General features: G+C 39.2%; 1 protein-coding gene across 9 annotated transcripts in view; it reads left to right on the top strand.

The window, feature by feature from the left end:
- LOC126995500 (SLIT-ROBO Rho GTPase-activating protein 1-like) overlaps window positions 1-20952 on the top strand; it is a 106000-nt gene that overhangs the window by 67040 nt on the left and 18008 nt on the right. For 7 of the 9 annotated variants that reach the window (XM_050855144.1, XM_050855107.1, XM_050855100.1 and 4 more), the window contains 5 exons: window positions 2739-2934; window positions 7367-7411; window positions 8166-8346; window positions 14931-15120; window positions 15419-15652. In XM_050855144.1, the coding sequence (XP_050711101.1) occupies window positions 2739-2934; window positions 7367-7411; window positions 8166-8346; window positions 14931-15120; window positions 15419-15652 (846 nt within the window). The remainder of the gene's footprint in view (window positions 1-2738; window positions 2935-7366; window positions 7412-8165; window positions 8347-14930; window positions 15121-15418; window positions 15653-20952) is intronic. The other 2 variants (XM_050855153.1, XM_050855121.1) reach the window with 2 other exon arrangements.

The raw sequence follows: 20952 nt of genomic DNA, 5'->3' as shown, positions 1-20952 counted from the left end.
CATCAGTGCATGTCTGTATTAAGTGTTTTTGTTTACTATTTGGCAACTATTGTAATGTTAAGACAAGGAAAATGCAGAGTAAAGAAAGTTTGATACCCTCATGTCAAATAATGGAAACTGAACGAGATTCTTTTTAACTTTGAAAAAATCTTCAAGGCATAACAAATGAACCATGGTTTTACCCCTTTATTTCTTGAAGGTCACTTTCTGCCAGTTTCTGGTTCATACTGGATGGGCATCAACATATCTAAAAATGTCAGTGACTACCTTTCCTTTAATCACGTTGTGGGCTGGATGATGCATGAATGTTATGGAATAGCCTTTTATTATCCAACTATATATATATATATATATATATATATATATATATATATATATATATATATATATATATATATATATATATATATATATATATATATATATATATATATATATATATATATATATATATATATATATAGTAAACCCTCTGGTATCCGGGTTAAAAGAGCCACATGGGCAACCGGATATGGTGTAGGTTAAATCTATGGACCCGAAAACCCAACTTTCAATCATGGCCTGCCATAAGGCAACGACAGAGTACTGCATAGGTGCTTCTGTCCATACTCATAATATGGTATACCCCATGGCTCTGTAGCAGTCAGTCTGCACCAGGCACCAGGCCTGGCCAATCACAGCAGCAGGGCCTGGACCCAACCCAGAAAAGCCCAGGTATTTGTGGCAGCTTAACCGCCCAAGTCTGCACCATAATGTTTACCACGTAGGCTTTCTAGGAGACCCAGTACTGCCACAAGAAACTTTTTACGGTTCCAGTTTTACAAAACTGGAAGGCTGATACTGTGCTGTTCTTAGGTGCGCGCCCGCGGCTTTATCGCTGCGTAGCTGCGTTAGCAACCTCGTGGCTATGAGCACCGCAGGCTTTACCACCCGGGTCAACCAGAAGGCATACCAGAGCGATGCCTGAAGCAGTCCGGGCTGGCAACGGGCATCAAGTGCTCAAAGCAGGCTTCTATACGGACGCCCAGGCAGGCATCCCAGGGTGCTACCCTTTTAAGCCTGGGAATGAGCCCGAAGGCCCACAGACGCCGGGGAAGTACGCTGGGCCGCCCCACTCTGAGTGGGGAGGATACCCAAGGAGTCAATGACAACCTGGCGCATCCGCTTGCGTGGTGATCTGTGGCTGTTTAGTTACACTGTGTTGCCCTTCTGAGCCAGGGGGGCAGGTGCCCCCTGCACAGTGCATCCAGCAGGACCACAGGGAGGCCAGCCACAAGAAGTAACCACGATTTACGGCCAGCCTGCACCTCCAGATCGGGCTGGCCCACGGGACTCCCAAACCCCTGTGGGCCCCTTTACTTCCCTTACCGTAAGCATGGTAAAATCCTTCTTTCACATGTCGGACCGAGGGCGGTACTTATCCGCATTTTTTATTCTGCCCTCACTGCTGCAAGAGTGCTAGCGGACCCGCATGCCTTCTCCACGGGGACGGAGCCCTAGTCACCTAGTCCAGTCTGGATTTAGGCAGTCATCAAAGCTAAGCTAGGGTTCGCACTGTGTGCTTCATTTAAACAGTCCTTTGACACTCCCGTCATTTAAACCTGCATTGCCTTGACTCTCATCACTTCGATATGGTCTGCAGCGCTCAGCAAGAACGTTTACGTGCCATTTGTACTGCGAAGCACACAGCTTTCCTGCGAACCTTTGCACCAAGACGTCAATATCATTGCTATGTGCAAGCTGGGGAACGCCTTACGGGTGCGGTATGCCGCCTGGAAAGAGCTTGGAGGCATCGCGCAGGCAATTTGAACGACTTTTGGCAGCACGCGACAATTTTTTGGAATAAATCAAATATTTTTTAAAACTCCTGGATATGGGCGAGGTCGGATACAGTGCACCCGGATAACTGAGGGTTTACTGTATATATATATATATATATATATATATATATATATATATATATATATATATATATATATATATATATATATATATATATATATATATATATATATATATATATACACACACACACACACACACACACACACACACACACAAGATATTCAGAGAAATATATAGTTTGATGCAAAATACCAGAGTGGCATTTCACCACTTAGATGGGAACATGATGAAGAAAATAATAAAAGCATTGATTATACTAAGGTTAGAGTATGCAGCAGTTGTTTGGTCACCACACAAGAAAAAGGATATAGGGAAACTTGAAAAGATTCAAAGGATTGCAACCAAGATTGTACCAGGAATATCAAGTCTGTCATACGTGACTAGATTAGAGGAACTGGGTCTGCCAACACTCGAAGAAAGAAGAGAAAGAGGAGACCTGATAGCATTGTACAGGAATACAAGTGAAATGGACATGTTGGATAGAAATTATTTAATAAAAAGGAGGAGGCAACTAAGGGGACACGGCAAGAAATTGAGAAAGGGGACTCGTTTGAAAGACAAAGAAGCACAGTTTTCCATACAAGAGTGTGGATACATGGAATGGACTAAACAAAGACATTGTTGAAGTGGACAGTGTCCATAAAATGAAGGAAAAGTTGGACAGATAAGAATGGGAGACAGGACTATCCGAGCTAGAGCTCAGGCCCTGTATATTACAAATAGGTAAACACACACACACACACACACACATTCTTGGCCCATAAAACCTGTCTGCTGCTGTCTCACACAACATGGGATATTATATCAGTCACTAAGGTGAAGTTTTGTTACAGGTCCAGTACCAGAACCTGGTAAATGAGCTCATCAAGAACATCATCATCTTCAGTGAGGATATCTTCCCTGGTGATGGTGGTCATGTCTATGAGAAGTACATCTCCCGGGACTCAATAGACCTTGAGGTGGAAGTGGGCGATGCACCGTCAGAGGCTCCTGATGATGTTGACTCTGAGCCAGGCCAGTCTGAGGACGGTGAGTGTCTGACCAGCATCAGCAGTTCCTATTTGTGATTTAAGTCTTTTCTTTCAAATTCACTGCGTGAAGTTATTTTTTCCTTCTTTATATTGTATCTTCAGTGTAATGTTGATCTGAGTCCATTATGATTTACCACAGTGTTATATATTTGTCTCTGTTATTGTTACTTTTATCAGCTGTGTATCTTTACTTTTATAATAGTTACTATTTTGATTGAGTTGACACTTATTGCCTTATGGTGATACTATACCAAAGAGCAAATAGTACAATGCAACAGCTGTACTAAATATAAATACTGTATATATCCTCAGATCCTCATATATCCTCACTTCATTATCCAAAAACTGACTACTAACATGAGTACTTGGGATCTCTAAACCTTATCAATATAAGGTGTGGTTAGGGTAGGGAAATAATCCACATCATGATTGAAATGCGCAAAACTATCACACTGTGACTATAACTTAAAATTGATAAGGGAAATGATGTGGAAAACTATCACAAAATCAGCACACTGTTTGGGTAATGTGGGGAATTCATATGGATGGAGAGCAGTGTGTGGTGCAAGGTGGCAGGGAGTTGGTGACTATCACTGTATCCTCATGGACTGCTGTTAGGTCAGGGAAATTATCTACATTAAGATGGATGTGCAATATTATCACAATATCAGCATAACTTGAAGAAAGTTAAATGGAGAAGACAGTGCACAAAACTATCAAAACTAGGAAGACAGCATGTCTTGTCCTTAGTAGCAAAAGCTGTCTACATGATGGCACGATTCATGGAGCTGTAGTACAGGTACCCCCCATCACAAACCTACAAAGTTTCTATACAAGAGCAGTTGACGAATGTAGACGGGATAGTATCTTGTAAACTGGAATTACAAGACTACTTGCAGGAAAAAGAGCCCAAGATTGTATGCGTAACAGAAACTAAACTAAATGAGGTCATCCAAATAGTGTTTGATAATAACTACAATGTATGGAGGAAGGACAGAAAGGGTAAAGGCTCTGGAGGAGTGATGATAATGACGAGGAAGGAATTATTAGTGAAAACAGTAGTATGTGGAGAAGGAAAGGCAGAAATAGTGAGTGTAAATGTGGAGAACAAAAACAGAGAAATGATGACGATAATAGAAACCTATGTACCACCAAGAACTAATTCATGGAGTAAAGAAGAATATGAGACCATGATTGAAGATACCATTCAAAGTTTGAGTAAACTACTCAAAGCAAACAAGAGTCTTGTTAGTTGGTGATTTTAACTGTAAGGCAGTAAATTGGTAGATATTTGAAGGTGGAGGTAGCAGAACGGCATGGGGGGAAAATTTTTTAAGATTAACGATGGAAAACTTAATGATGCAATGGGTGAAGGAATACACGAGATTCAAAAGTGATGACGAACCGGTGAGACTGGACCTGGTGTTAACAAAGGGAATGCACTTAATGAATGAATTAAGGTATGGGTGCCCCCTGGGAAAGGGTGATCACGTGATAATTGAGTTGGAAACAGGTCCTGGGTTCCTAACCCCCGTACTATTTGAGGGACGACTGTAGTATGTAAAATATGTGAGAAAGTGATAAAGAAACAATGGACGAGATTTCTAGAAGACCATAATATTATCACAAGTAAACAATATGGATTCAGAAAAGGGTGCTCATGTGTAACAAACTTACTGAGCTTTTACTCAAGAGTGACAGACAAAATACAGGAGAGGGACGGATGGGTTGATTGCGTTTACTTGGACCTGAAGTAGGCGTTCGACAAAGTTCCACATACAAGACTACTATGGAGGCTGGAGAATAAAGGAGGTTTGAAAGGGAAAATGAAGAACTGGATGGAAAGCTACTTAAGGGGAAAAGAGATGAGAACAGTGGTAAAGGACACAAAATCGGAATGGAGAATTGTAGAGAGTGGAGTGCCTCAAGGATCAGTATTGGCACCTGTACTCTTCCTAGTACAGGTAACTCGATTTACGCGAGTATTGCGTCCTTGAAGAGGTCGCTTAAATCAAAAACAATGTAAATCAAACTAGAGCTAGGTTTCTGTCGAAAAATAAATACGTTATTTTGCGGCGTATAACGCGCACCCCAAACTTTAAGACAACAATTTTGAAAAAAAAAAGTTCTTAAAATGCTCAGAAATATGTACGGGTTAAAGAACATTGACAATGTAAAGTTTCCCGAAATTTATATATTTTTGGTGTAATCTTTACTGTTTGAATTGACAAGTGTCCTTGAGTAAAGCAATGAAAATGGCAGCCGGGCTGGTGTTGTGAGAAATACATCCCCGTAAACATACTGATGATGCACAGCTTCTGATATCATAATAAGCATATTATTCCCACCATCACTCGTAGGTTATGACAGACAACTAGGGAAGACACAATTCATACGGTTCTGGTGACACGCGGCATGCAACTGTTTGTTGTATGGGTGTGGTTGTGTGATTTTCAAACAATGCAAATGGCGGCCGGGCTGGTGTTTCGAGAAATATCTCCTCGTACATACTGATTATGTACAGCTTCTGAGATCAAAATTAGCATATTATTCTTACCATCACTCGTAGGTTATGACAGACAACTAGGCAAGACACAATTCACGCGGTTCTGGTGACATGCGGCCTGTGAACACTTATGTCAGTGCGTGTGCGACAGTCAGCCATATTGAGGCAACTGCGGAAATCACTTCATGTAGTGCTGGCAGGATAGTATTCCCAACTGCAAAATTTACAACTATTTGGTCAAAGAATCAGTCAGGTTATAGGTGAAGCTATGCAAAAATGCTGCTGTATTGGACAACAACATCCAACAGTTACTTGTTTGTAGATTTTCCGCGCTTTGCTGATATGATTTTCCACCAAATTTGGTGGAGAACCCACTGAATTGGCAATGCTATGGGGTGAGAAATATTGTTGGAACACTCTTACACGCATGTAATTTGAGTGCAACTGGAACTCGCAGGGAGGATTTAGCACCACCGGCAAGTTACGCTAGTCCTCACTGCGAGTATTTAGCAACCAAAGGGTTAAACCTAAGTGATTCTACATTAATCAGATAGCTCCAAAACTTTCCATTTCTAGTTTAGTAAATATTAAGTTGAAGTAAGTGTTGGTCAAGCTTGTTTTTAAAGGAGTCAATCATGTTGCACTGGACCACTGAAGGTGGATGATAAGGGATAAAATGTTAGGATGGGCCCAGAGTAACAAGTGGAGATAGACAGATAAGGATGGTAATAAGGGATAAAATGTTAGGGTGGGCCCAGAGTAACAAGTGGAGATAGACAGATGAGGATGGTAATAAGGGATAAAATGTCAGGATGGGCCCAGAGTAACAAGTGGAGATAGACAGATGAGGATGGTAATAAGGGATAAAATGTCAACAATTAGAGTACCTCATCACCTCACTTACAGGCTACATTTATTTTTAGAAAGAAAAAGATTATAAAACATTATATTATAGCCCAAAATTTAGTAAATGGTGAAATGGCATATGATCAAATTATAATCTAGTCCATGTGCTGTTTATAGCATCCATAATATAAAATGATACATGATTTGATTGAGTGGATAGAGATGCCCATATATTCAATATGATATCAAGGTGACAGATGGAAATGATAACCCATTTTCAAAGATATAACTATTTTCATTAAAGAAAATTGAAGCATTGAAGAGTATGAGTACAATACTTGTATATATACATCACTTTCTTGTTTTCTCTATAAATTACTTTTATTCAGTATTTAGCTTTTTTTTTAATCTGGTATGCAGTTTATTAAATCACTACTTTACATGCATCAATTATTTCATCAAGTATTTAGTGTTTAATAGATTATGTATGCAATTTTAAATGTGGGAGTTCCAACACACTGAGGCACAACATTAAGAACAAGGCAAATGAATAGTGACAGGCTCTCAATCATTTTAGTCCTCACAAACTTCAACTCTGTGTTACATATATGGCAGATTATTGAGTGAATTCTAAAAGTAAATTTTAGGTTTCATGTTTTCTTAGTGCAAACAAACTTGGATAATTTTGTAATTGTGTATTTGTTTTTGTTTCAGTAATGATCATTCATTTTAATGACTTTACTAAGTACTGTCAAGTGCACACTTCAGTTAAAATCTTATTACATTTATTCCTCTTTCAAATATTCATGTATCTATATTTAAGAAAGTATGGATGATCAGTGCCTGTAGCTATGTATTTCCACATGGTATGGTGTAACTATATATTATATGTACATTTGGGTTGTATATACCGTTTATATACATACATATAGTTTATTTTCACATTTGCTTGGCTTTATGTTTTTGTAACTTAATAATGTAAAAGTGCTTTTCATTGTTGCTGTTTTATGTAGTCACTTGTCTTCAAAATATTTTGTTGTTTTTGCATGGATTTGACTATCTGTGGCTTCCCTTGCAGATTCAGTATTTAGAGACAAAGATATTGCCCTTCAGATATTTGGAAGTAAGTTAACTTTTTATTATAGTTTTCGAAATTAAGCTTGTATAACATAACACTAACATTTGGTCAGTTGCACTGCTGCTGAAATAGACTTAGCTTGCAAGTTCACATAAAAAGGAATTTATTGCATTTGTTGTGCTCTTTTTGAGGAGTTTGTTTGCATTCTTGAGTACTGTGAGTTTAATTGTCATGAATTGGAAATAGTTCAATTTTTTTAAACCCATCAATGTGAGTGCTAGTTTTGCATGCTTTGCCTGCCTTAAAAAATTGCTATATCCCATCATTTATTTTCTTGACACGAGTTTCTGAATACATGCTTAATTCAGAAAAGTATTGAAAGCCCTCCTCTTTTTCATGTATTAGTCATGCTCTCTATATACATCAAAATAGTTTGTGAGGAAGCAACTGGAATGTGGTATGGTTGAAGACTGTCCTGTCTTGTTGGACAATCAGTGTGTTTTTTGTGGCTGAGAAATTAACACATTGCTTTGGTGCTTCAGTTCTGAAACAAGGCAATAATCCTTGCTTAAGGCTATGGTTTATGTTATATTTTAAGTGACATTAATAATTACAAATCTTTAATATTATGTGTTTGTCTCTTGTATGGAGAATTTTTAATGTGTGGTTTTTAACTACTGCTTAGGCCCACTATTTATTGTTTAAAAAACAACAAAACTGCATATTTATCTCAAATGGTTTTGTTTTCGTTCTTTCCCTTAAGTATACAAATTTAATAAAGTTTTGTTCCTTCCCACAGAAAGTGAAATATTGGAGGCCATTGCACAGTTTGACTTCTTGGCACGGTCTGAGAGGGAGCTGAGCTTCAACAAGGGGGACGTGCTGGTGTTGCACTCCCAGGTGTCCAGCGACTGGTGGCGAGGTTCATTCCAAGGGAAACAGGGCCTCATCCCTGACAAGTATATCCTTCTCAAAATCAGGTATGTTATGAAGCTTATGTGTCCTGAAATAGCACCCCAAGAACATGTACTGTGCAACCTCAGTTCACAAACTTAATTCATTCCTGAAGGCCGTTTGTCACCCAAAATAGGAATCAATGTAATATGGATTAATCCGTTCCTGGATCCCAGATGATTGCTTATTTAAACTTTTACCACAGTACTTTATGCACAATTTCATAATACAAAACCAATGGATATCAATATATCTAACATAAAAAAGAGGAATTCAATACTAAACCGATAACGGATAGATGTAAACTTCATTTTATTTTATCGTACCTGTACGGAGGAGCGTTGACAGCGCAATAGGCGGTGTCACACTGGCCATTTTCCTTCAACAGTCTCTCTCTCTCTCTCTCTCTCTCTCTCTCTCTCTCTCTCTCTCTCTCTCTCTCTCTCTCTCTCTCTCTCTCTCTCTCTCTCTCTCTCTCTCTCTCTCTCTCTCTCTCTCTCTCTCTCTCTCTCTCTCTCTCTCTCTCTCTCTCTCTCTCTCTCTCTCTCTCTCTCTCTCTCTCTCTCTCTCTCTCTCTCTCTCTCTCTCTCTCTCTCTCTCTCTCTCTCTCTCTCTCTCTCTCTCTCTCTCTCTCTCTCTCTCTCTCTCTCTCTCTCTCTCTCTCTCTCTCTCTCTCTCTCTCTCTCTCTCTCTCTCTCTCTCTCTCTCTCTCTCTCTCTCTCTCTCTCTCTCTCTCTCTCTCTCTCTCTCTCTCTCTCTCTCTCTCTCTCTCTCTCTCTCTCTCTCTCTCTCTCTCTCTCTCTCACTCTCTCTCTCTCTCTCTCTCTCTCTCTCTCTCTCTCTCTCTCTCTCTCTCTCTCTCCATTCTATGAAAAATGTAGGACTTCCAGTCTTCATAGCACAGATCTTTGATGAGGTTTGGGAAAACACTCCTGTCCTACCGTCTTTGAAGCCATGATCGTGCCCACAACCGCTTCTACCTTCCATTTAACTGCAGCAACAAGTTCATTACTTGTGTGACACCAGCACAATCCACAACTGCCATTACTTCATCAGCAGACAGCATCATGTTGCTACAGGGCGACTGTTTTATTTATGTTGTAGATACAGGCAACTGACCTTGGCCGTGTGTGATGCACACCCGTAAAGGTTCGAGTTGCTGTTTGCCCCTACCACCAACACAGTTGGAGGAAAAAGGCCCATTGTGACATCAGCTTTAATAAGTGGAAGGTGGTGAGGAAGGGAAAGGGAAGAGATGTTACTGTTTGGAAGGGGAGTCCCCTTCCATATTATGAATTTAGCGAAAGCTACACAGCAACTGATGCTCTCACGCCAATACTCCTAACTTGTTGCCCCACGATGTTGCTGGCATGCGTGTTTGTAACCCGAGACAGCATTCGTTACCCGAGACATTTTTTAATTGAAAAATTTGTTCATGATGAGAGATGTTTGTGACCCGAGGTTCCACTGTAATTGAAATGATTAACCCTTAGAGTACGGGTGGCAATATATTTCTCTGGATGTTGTGCACAGGGAAAATTTAGACATTTAAAAGAGGTGGAAATGGAGTCTTTCTTCTTTGCAATAATTGTATATTCATCTAGTATATATGGTGGTGTAATAAAACTTCTCTCCTAATAATAATAAAAAAGTTATGACAACTGAAAATATTGCTAATTTTCTCGTGGCCGCTCCTCTCCTCTCCTCTCTCTCTCTCTCTCTCTCTCTCTCTCTCTCTCTCTCTCTCTCTCTCTCTCTCTCTCTCTCTCTCTCTCTCTCTCCCTACATGCCCCTCCCTCCTCTGTCAATGTCACTACCATAGTAGTCATCAGAGTCACTGTCACTTTGATTCACTCGCGGTCTACTTCCGCCCGGAGCAGAGGAACTGCTTGATGCGTCATGAGACATGACAGATGTATTCCGAACAAAAGTGGAAAATGATCTGTGGCCTTCGGTAGGCTGCGCGCTGAGACGAATGAGTGTGTGTATGGATGCCATATGCCTCCACCATTCTTCTGAGTCAAGAACTGGTGGTATATTTGAAACGTAGGGAGTGTAAAGTGTAATGATTATATATATGATCCCCGTACGGGTGGGGCGTGTGGCAGCGCACTTCTATAAACGATCGCCGTAATGTAAGAGCTAATGTATAAGCTAAGGATGTACCGATGTATCGGGATTGGTATCAGTATCGGTGGTATCGGCACGTTTTAAGAGTATCGGTATTGGTATTGGTTGATTTATTTTCCGATACTTCCAATGCTTGAATGAGTTTTGTATGTCGCATGTCACTCGTTGCAAATAATTTTGTTCAACGGAAATTGGATTTTCTAAATTGTTAAAAAAATATTAGAAAAGTGTAATTATCTAGTATCATGATACTAGATAGTTTGGAATTTCCCGTAATTTAATTTTCATCACTTTAAACGATAAGATTAATTTTACGTTGAATACAAGTATATAATACTTAATATACAGTACAGGTAACTCTCAATTTACGCAAGTTTGGTTTACGCGTTTTTGAAATAACGCGGGGTCCAAAATCCAAATAAATGTTTAATTTACACGTTTTTTCACTTATACGCGATATTTTATGGAGTGGCCACCAGATGTCTCCTGCAACTGGACTCACACAGTGCCGCGGCCACACAGCTGAGCTCAGTTCTTCCCGTGCGCCACTTGAACAACAATACAGTACCCACGCTGCCACGCTACTCAACAATAGGGGTGGGTTGGTACTGGTACCAGTACCGGTACTAACGGTACCAGCTATACAGTACGGTACCGGTACCAGACTGCTCGGTACCAGTACCAATACTAGCCAGTCGCTCATGGTGTCCCTCATTTCTTCCTCACACGAGTGAGGCTGAGACTGAGTGCTTGAGTGGATATCTCGGTGATATGGATATTCTCTCTCTCTCTCTCTCTCTCTCTCTCTCTCTCTCTCTCTCTCTCTCTCTCTCTCTCTCTCTCTCCACTGAATGAAGTGAATACTTATTATTCGATAGAAACCTACCTCTTGTTTGATTTACATTGTTTTTGATTTACATGACCACTTCAAGGACACAATACTCGCGTAAATCAAGAGTTACCTCTATAGCCTTTGGTACCGTGGACGTGTACAATACAGATTTAGTACTAGTACGTAGCTTCGGCATGGGATTGGCGGAGCCCCTCCACTCGGCTCATTTGCCTGCCTCAGTCAGTCAGACTGTCGCCCCGCAACAGGGCACGCTGCTAGGGTCTGGGGATTTCTTCACAGTCTTCTGCCTAAATGTACGGCAATTAAGGTAAAGCTAACCTAGCTGCGTCAACTAGACCTCACGAGGCGCCTCCTCCCTCACCCCTTGTCGAAATTCGTGGGGTAGGGTGTTAACACTTGGGTTAACCATGCACTGCTGCCTCGCCGTGCCATATAGAGTTAACCCCTTCACTCCGGCGACGCCGACGTTGGTGTCCGACGGCGTCACCGTATCGAAAGGGTTAGTCCTCTTCTTCCCTTACTAAATCAGCTTCCTCGAGGCTGGGCGTTCTGTACCGTCTCCGCCAGTTCTTCTCCCCTGCACAGTTGCTGTCCATATACAGGGGCCTTGTCCGCCCTCGTATGGAGTATGCATCTCGTGTGGGGGGGCTCCACTCACACAGCTCTTCTGGACAGAGTGGAGGCTAAGGCTCTTCGTCTCATCAGCTCTCCTCCTCATACTGATAGTCTTCTACCTCTTAAATTCCGCCGCAATGTTGCCTCTCTTTCTATCTTCTATCGATATTTCCACGCTGACTGCTCTTCTGAACTTGCTAACTGCATGCCTCTCCCCCTCCCGCGGCCCCGCTGCACTCGACTTTCTACTCATGCTCATCCCTATACTGTCCAAACCCCTTATGCAAGAGTTAACCAGCATCTTCACTCTTTCATCCCTCACGCTGGTAAACTCTGGAACAATCTTCCTTCATCTGTATTTCCTCCTGCCTACGACTTGAACTCTTTCAAGAGGAGGGTATCAGGACACCTCTTCTCCCGAAATTAACCTCTGATTTTGGACACTCCTTTAACCTCTGTTCGGGAGCAGTGAGTAGCGGGCCTTTTTTTCTTTCTTTTTCTTTGCGCCCTTGAGCTGTCTCAGCTGTAAAAAAAAAAAAAAAAAAAACTCTTAATCCTCTTCCATTTCCTCTTAATCCTCTTCTAAACCTCTTAAGAGGAAATGGAAGAGGATTAAGAGGAATTTAGAGGAGGATTGAAAGGTTTAGAAAAGGATTAATCCTCTTCCATTTCCTCTTGACTTTTTCCATACTGTGACGCCGACATCTGCATCACGGATGGAAAGGGTTAATATGCTCTTCTGTGGTGCAGTGGTCAGTACATCTGGCTACGAATCTGCGGGCCTGGGTTCGATCCCGCCACTGATTACTTTTTTATTCTTCCCTTCTATGGTGGAACGAGTAGTGTTTTTTTTATTTTTATTTTTTTTTATATATTTTTTTTTATTGCCCTTTAGCTGCTGGAATTGTATAAAAAAAAATCAGTGCACAGGTATCGGTATCTGTCAAATATTGGGGTATTGGTATCGGTCAAAATTTTGGTATCGGTACATCCCTAGTATAAGCACAAACAAAAGTATCAGCAGAGGATACAATGAGTCTCAGCCAGAGAGCAATTATTGAGTATTAAGGGAATGAAGGAAAAGTATCATGTTCTTCAGAATTCCTCCACAGAAATAGTCATGCCAGAAGTCTCAAATATTCTCTTGTTCATATATCCCATCCTTCTATCCCTAACCTATCCTTTCCCAGTTTCTTCAATAATAATAATAGTAATAATAGTAATTAATAATAATATAGAAATATATCTTCCTTTCACATGCACCACATCCATCTTATTCATTTAACTCTTGCAAGCACTTTGTATTTCATTCTTTCCAAATAAAAATATCTCCTCACTTAAATATGACACTGTGAACCAGTCTACCTATCCTTTGGCCTTTTTTTATTAGTTGTTTCCCAGGTTGCCACTTGTTTTGACCTCTGTTGTTTTCTACATATGTGTCCTGATCATTGCCATTTCTTGATTTTAATGACTGACTTTGTGTCATCTACTTTTGTAAGTTCTTTTATCCATTTGCATTTCTTCTTATCCATCATAGTGATACCCATCATGGATCTCTCCCTCCCTCCCAGGGCTTATCTCAGTATCCTTTCCAGAGACTTAGGGCCACTTTCACAGTCACTTTTGTTTGTCGATCGTTACCAAGAGTAGCTGTCGCCGTCACCAACAAGAAATCCACTTTCACAGTCGTGTTTTGCGGCACTGTTTGTATCAATCAGTACCAGAAATTGGAACCTCTGGTAACGGAGCTCTGGTAGCTCGGGGGTTCCCCAATGGAGCTTACCAATGCAATTAATTAGTAAATAACACAAGTTCTTGCTCTCAATTGGTTATATTATTTCTTTAAATAGATGTAAAATAATATTAAACGATACAGCAACACATTGCACGACCTCAGTGGTAATATGAGAAAAGATTTAGAATAATTTGAAGGACGTGAGCTCACTTCACCTGCTGACCAGTAAATGCTCTGCTGAGAACTTCAATTTGATTGATTGATGGTTTATTGTTGCAAAAGTACACAACAAAAGAGAAGGGAGGACTTTTATACTTGTCACCGTTATTCACCTGTTATGCCATTTTGGTCAAACTCTTGTATTATTCTAGATAGCCTAATATGTATGCATAGGTCTTATATACAATGAAATCAGCCCTTTTATATAAAGAATAAATGTGAAGTCTGCTAAATAAGTGTGAAAACTGAACAAATGTACTGAATAAAGGTGAAGAGTTTGTCTTGCTGACATCTGATAAATAATAGAACTTTAATACTTGTCACCATCATTTCCCCTATTATGCTTAGGAAATATTAGGCTAGCAGCAGATTTGAGTGGTGTAGTGTATTCCAATGAGACACCACCTTTTTTATCATATATATCCTCACATTTTTATCATATTAATCTTCACAGTTATTCTTTATATTTATTCATCACGTTTAATTTTTGTATGTTTATTTTTCACATTTATCCTCATAATCCTCTGCTCAGCTGATGTATTGTTGACATTTCCCACCACTCCTTTATACCAACACTGCTGAGTTGCGCACCTTCGTTTTGCCATGATCGTGTGGTTGCCAATATCACGAAAACAACGATTGTGAAAGCGGATTGAGGCAATGGTAATGCCTGTTATCAGGTTGATAGGGCTATTGGTTATGGTGCATACCAGATGATTGTGAAAGCAGCCCTTGTTCAACATCTATTTCTGATCCATTTGTCATAACAGGAAGAATGAATTGCTTGAAAATCCTTTGCTTTGAGCACAGTGAAAGAGAACTTCTTAGTATGTTTTCTAAAAGCCCTTCAGCAGAATTTTTTTAACCAGATTAGGTGTCCATTCTATGCCCATTATTACATTCTTCTCCATGGTTCATTCTTATGAGGCAATATGCTGTTTGTATTGCAAAAGTACAAGGATTGACTGTACAGCATATATTTTGCTTACATTTTGTTTTGACTACTCAACAGATTCTTAGCCAAATGTTTGTTAGAATTTACTTACTTTTTCTAGGGATGAGGACAAGGACCGCTTGAGTGACCGAGGTGCAGCAGATCAGTTACGTAGACGTGCATCGTCATCCTCCGAGTCCATCCTTTCATCCTCCACCCAGCAATCTTCTGAGGGAGTAATCAAGCCTACCTCACAAAATGGGGCAACTCAGGCTCCTCTCTCACCCTCACCAGCTTCAATGCAGAGCCAGGTATATTCCCATTACTTACTTTGAGGATGTATGGTACTTAATGAAGTGAAAATAACAGGCTTTGGCTTCTCTTATGGTGTTATTAACTGGGATCAGTACTGCAGTCACTGGCTTTAGGTTGGCAAGGCTTGAGCATGACAAGTTTAAGAATGAGAGAACAATGAGGAACGTGATAATAAAAGTTAAACAATGCCATAATGTCATATCCATGACAAATTGGGAAGTTCCCATTTCCTCTTTTGTCATGGGTATGATGTTTTGATGCACTGAATAGTCTGCACTTTTATTATCACCCCAGGACTCATGTGCCAGCCCAGTGAGTCGCGATGACCTGGGAGGAGCCTCCTCCTCGCTGGGGCTGGACTCTGGCGGGGTGTCAGACGGGGCACAAGCTGACGGAGGCCGCTCCACTTCTCCGCTGCCCAGCACCCCAGGGCAGGCCTCCCACTCCCCCACCCCCCCACACTCCCTGCAACATGGGGCTTGTCTCTCCCTCTCAGATGTGTCGAGTATCGTGTCTGTCCAGGAGGAGGTAACAGCATAGTTGGTGTGTTGGGCAGTTTTCTTGAGTTCTTTGGGTTATTATTTTTAATTTAGTTCAATTGTCAGGTGAAATAGATGAATCATGGTATATATATATGTATATATATATACATATAATAATAAGGGAGTCACAGTCCCGAGTAAAAAAATTTTTTGCAGACATTCATATTCTTACAGCATAGTGCTCCAAGGCATGTCATGGACCATCATAGTCCTCTAAAATTCATTCACTCTTGCCAAGGAGAAAAACTACCACCCCACATTTTTGGGAAGGGAAAACAACAGTTACTACTTAGGTAGCATTGCTATATTATAAAGCTTAAAGTTTATGAGAATTTACTAATCTTGTTTGCTATAATTGTTGATTTTCTAGGGATTATATCCATATTATTATTTTTTTTTTCAATCATAATAATTAAAATTTTTATCCAATAACTTTGTAATTATTATGAGAAGTAAGTTTCCTATTTTTTATTACTTTTATTTTACCAGAATAATTGGAAAGAGCTGTCCTATATATTTTTTTCTAATTTATTCTTGATTTACACCTATGTGCAGCAGAAGCAAAATTTTAAAATTTGGCTATATTGGCAGGAGAAAGTCAAGGTGATGTAATCTGCGATATGTCAACCTTATTTGTTATGGCCAGAACATTCTTTGGTATTTACAGATTATTATATCATTCAAAATAACAAAGGTCAGTTACTGTCAGTGAGGCTGACTATTGTTCTTGTGATTCAAGCAGGAAAAAATGTAATATCAAAGTCAGTTCTGCAGTTTCCTCCTTGAGATACTTCACCAAGGCTAGCATTCTGCTTTTGAGACTAGTGGAGAAAGCCTTTGCTCTTGTCCTGTACAAGGGTGACTATCGCAGGTTGTTCCATTATGTTATTGGAGTGAGCCCAAACTGTGTACAGTATAAGCCTACCTCCTGTGAAGCCTGCATGTCAAGCCTGTCCACACTGCTCCTGTAGCTGCAGCATCATACTCCTCTTATTCTTGATCTGAACTTTTAAAAGTGTGTTATCTGGGCATTTGTTTACTGAAGTGCCTTATCATTATTTATTGACTGTTTGCCTATCACTGTTTAGCAAACTAGTTTTTGTCACCCAGCATATGCTTGGCAAGATACCACAGCCCTCCACACTCCCTTGTATCACCACTCACCAAATTAGTGTCCATAAATCCATCTATATGATTGTTTACAGTTATGCAAAAACTTTACTGCAGTACTTAAATATACGTATATATTATCTCTAGTTATCCCACCCCTTTCCCCCCAAACTACGCCTCCTTATTCTCTTGCTCTCCTGACTTGTACTACCATATTGAATGTGGTAATGTTTCTTGATTATGCATTCCCCCTCCCCTCCATGTTAGATGAGTGTTTTTACATATTTTATGAAAATCAGTCCTTTAAAACTTTAGAATAAGAATTCTCTCTAGTTCAAAGATATCTTTATTATTGTTGAATATAGTGAATCAAGCTCATTAAATTAAGAAAGTGATATCTATAACTTGTATACTGCTTCTTGTCCATAACTTCAGCATAATAAGGCATTTATTAAGAAAATCCTAAGTAATGCCCAAAATTTTTTTTATTTAATTTCTCATGCTTAGCAAATTTGCTTAAAAGATCACATACCAGGTTCTTGCTCAGGTTCTTATTTAGACTTTGTGTCTTTAGTGTTGACTGTGTGGATTGAATGAAACTCTTTGAGGCATGGGTGTTTGAGGCAGCTTTGATGGAAACATTGATATTTTTTTGATGGAAGAAAAAATAGGAATTGTCATGGAAAAGGTTGGAACAAGACAAACTTAAGTGTTTCAGTATGAGAAACCGATCTGTGGCTTAGAAATTCCTGCTGAATAAAACATTAGTAATAAAGATTTTCAAATAATAAATGAAAATGCCTCTTATGGCTGCCTTAATGTTGTAGTAGTACATAGACAGGAAACAACAGTGGCTGATTGTTTGTTTCAATTCAAGATTATGTTACATCAGTGAACCATGTATATACCTTAGAAGAGGCAGAAGAGGAACTCTAATGATGCAGAATTGGATGCTTATATAACTTTTCAGGGCAAATTTCATGGGTTTTCAAAAATACAGAGGATATAATAGATTACATAAATGGTCAGACTTATTGATTAATATTATCAGATGGGAAATTGAAAAATGAAGTATTTACAGTTTATAGTGGTGTGTGTGTGTGTGTGTGTGTGTGTGTGTGTGTACATAAATGTGATATGCAGGAACTGAGCTGTGTGTGCATGCATGTGTGCGTTCATGTGTGTGTATGTGTGTGTGTTTTAGGAAACAGTAATGGTACAGGAAATTAGATTGGTCAGAGATATAAACTTAATACACCTTTGTTACATCTTTTAGAAGGAATAGATATAATCAGCTATGGGGCAATCATACGTAGTATATATACATATACACTCATTCAGCCTTTTAAATTACTTTGTGTACAGGAGGGAGTTTTGCATCTGGATTGATGCTTGGCTGAATATAGTAGAAAATATGATTGGAGAGAATGAAAGTGGTCCACGACCATACCACGATGAAAGATCTGCCTCTCGTCCATTCAGCGAAGTTTCCCAACATTCGGTCTGGTTAGTACTCAGATGGGTGACCACTGGGAAAACCAGATGCTCCACATTTTTCATAGGTAGTAGATCAAGTGGCCTCAGTCACCTGCAAGTTGTTGCCTCTGTAAAGTTCAGGGTAATCTTTTGAGTGATTATTTTCCACATCATTTCTGTCAATCAGTTTGTTTGTGTGTGTGTGTGTGTGTGTGTATCTATCTATCTATCTATCTATCTATATCTATCTATCTATCTATCTATCTATCTATCTATCTATCTATCTATCTATCTATATCTATATCTATATATATATATATATATATATATATATATATATATATATATATATATAATCATAATTTCGTTTAACGTCCTTTTTCACTCTTCCTGAGCGGTTTTAATATATATATATATATATATATATATATATATATATATATATATATATATATATATATATATATATATATATATATATATATATATATATATATATATATATATATATATATATATATATATATATATATATATATATATATATATATATATACAGTAGACATGCCTATTGTGTGACTATATGGGTGACACATGAGCCTGTGTAGTTGGAATAACATTCTTATAGGAGAAATGGTATATGGGTGGCCCTGCCCTGACTGACTGACATTGTATTTGCCGCATAGCCATGCCCTCACACCAAAAAGGAGCACATACATACCATATTTGATGGCTTATAAGACCTATTTTTCTTCCAAAAAAAATGGCCCAGAAAATCACCCTGTATCTTATAAGGCCAAGGTTCAGCATTGGGTTACTGGCTAGTGAAGTTTTAGTGTTGCATTGGCACTTAAGTAAAACTGCAAACCTCTCCGCAAACGTAAACAAGGCGGCGATCGCTTCTACACTAACAATGGCAATTCTTCTACAGTAACAATGTATAGCAGCAGTACTTCCGGTACTTCATATAAAATAACACCACTCAGGAAGAAAATTAAGTGATGACGTTTAACCATGCTTGTGCCTAAACAAACTAGCGGACGGTTGTACACCAAGCCAAGACACAAGCAAGACACATTTTCTTTTATTATAAAAGTGTACAAAATATTTCAACTAAAAATATAATAGAGAAATATAATTTATTTTAAAAGTGTACTAAAATATTACAACAACTAGAATTATGATGTAGAATAATAAAACAAAAAATATGATGTACAAACTTGATACCTGTTACCCCTTTAACAAAGTTGCTGTCTACACCATGTTTCTTTATGTCTCAAAGCAGTACTCTTGAGTCTCTAAGACGACTAGTTCTGGTAGGTCCCAGCAAATATTAAGGGATTTAAATGTAAAATATTGGGATTGAATAAGGATCTGAATACAAATGAAACTTTAAAAATTACCTGGTGGTGGGGAGGGCCACAAATGTCGGGCAAAAATCTTCACCTGACACACTTAGTTTAAACCCATTTATCATATTTTTTCCAATGCCTGCCCAAACTGGGGAATGCATCTTATAAGTTGTCAAATATGGTATATACACATAATTATATTTGATGTAAACCAGACAAAATTCCTTGCAATGTCTTAAAATGACTTTTGTGACGGGTTGGTGAGGGCGAGGTTGTGTTGGTGAGGCCAGGACTGTCATGTTTAATGTCCACACTAGCATCAAGCATATTGACAACAAGCTATTGTGATGTCATGATGGGAACGTTGTATGGGACGGGTGTTGTGCATTCAGTGTACACAACAGATTTAGTCAATGCCTTGCCTCCATCTTGTGTAGTATGGGTTCACTTTTGAGTTCATGGGTCATATTTTCAGGTCCCCACACATAGACGTTTTGCATAGGGCTGAGACGCCTAGTGGGCATGTCTACTGTATGTGTGTGCATATATATATATATATATATATATATATATATATATATATATATATATATATATATATATATATATATATATATATATATATATATATATATATATATATATATATATATATATATATATATACAGTACCCTCTCAAGTTTCACGCAATCCAATTTTCGCGGTTAGTCCTAAATTCTTACCATCCCGACTTTTGCACATTATCACCCAGAGTTTCGCGCTGCTTTGACATGTACTGGTCATGTCTTCTTACCCTCGGCGTCACGCACGCTACCTTTAAAGGTACAGTCACCTCTCGATTAATGCAAGGGTTACGTTCCTGGAGATGTCGCGTTATTTAAAATCGCATTATTTAAACATAATTTACCCATAGGAAACAATGGTAATAGGGGGGAGTTACGTTCCTGGACACTGGGAAAGTCTGCCTATTTTGGGGATTTTGTTTCTCTAACCTTAAAAAAAATTATTAATACATTAGTAGGTCACGGAAACAACAAAAACACACGTTCTCATTTTATTTAAATTTGTTCTTCACCTGCATCGGCCACCGTCCCTCCTCGATCTTGATCTTGATCCTGATGTCACAGGTGGCTTGGGATTTCTCCCCAGCCAGGCCTTTGTATCGGCAGCTCCTGTGAAAGAAAACAAAAACATGTGGAAAGACTATGTTTTACTCAGGGCAAGGTATCATTCCCTACATCTTGCACGCCACATGGTCTCCAGGAACTCTCACCGCCTCAATCACTCGTCCATTTGTCTCTCCACTCAGCCCCAGCAGCAGAACCATCCACTCCCTTCCAGTCCTCC

This window comes from Eriocheir sinensis, chromosome 1 (assembly GCF_024679095.1).
Source record: "Eriocheir sinensis breed Jianghai 21 chromosome 1, ASM2467909v1, whole genome shotgun sequence".
NCBI classification, from domain to species: Eukaryota; Metazoa; Arthropoda; class Malacostraca; order Decapoda; family Varunidae; genus Eriocheir; species Eriocheir sinensis.
Note: the sequence above shows the minus strand (reverse complement) of the source record. Positions and strands in the feature narration are given on the sequence as shown.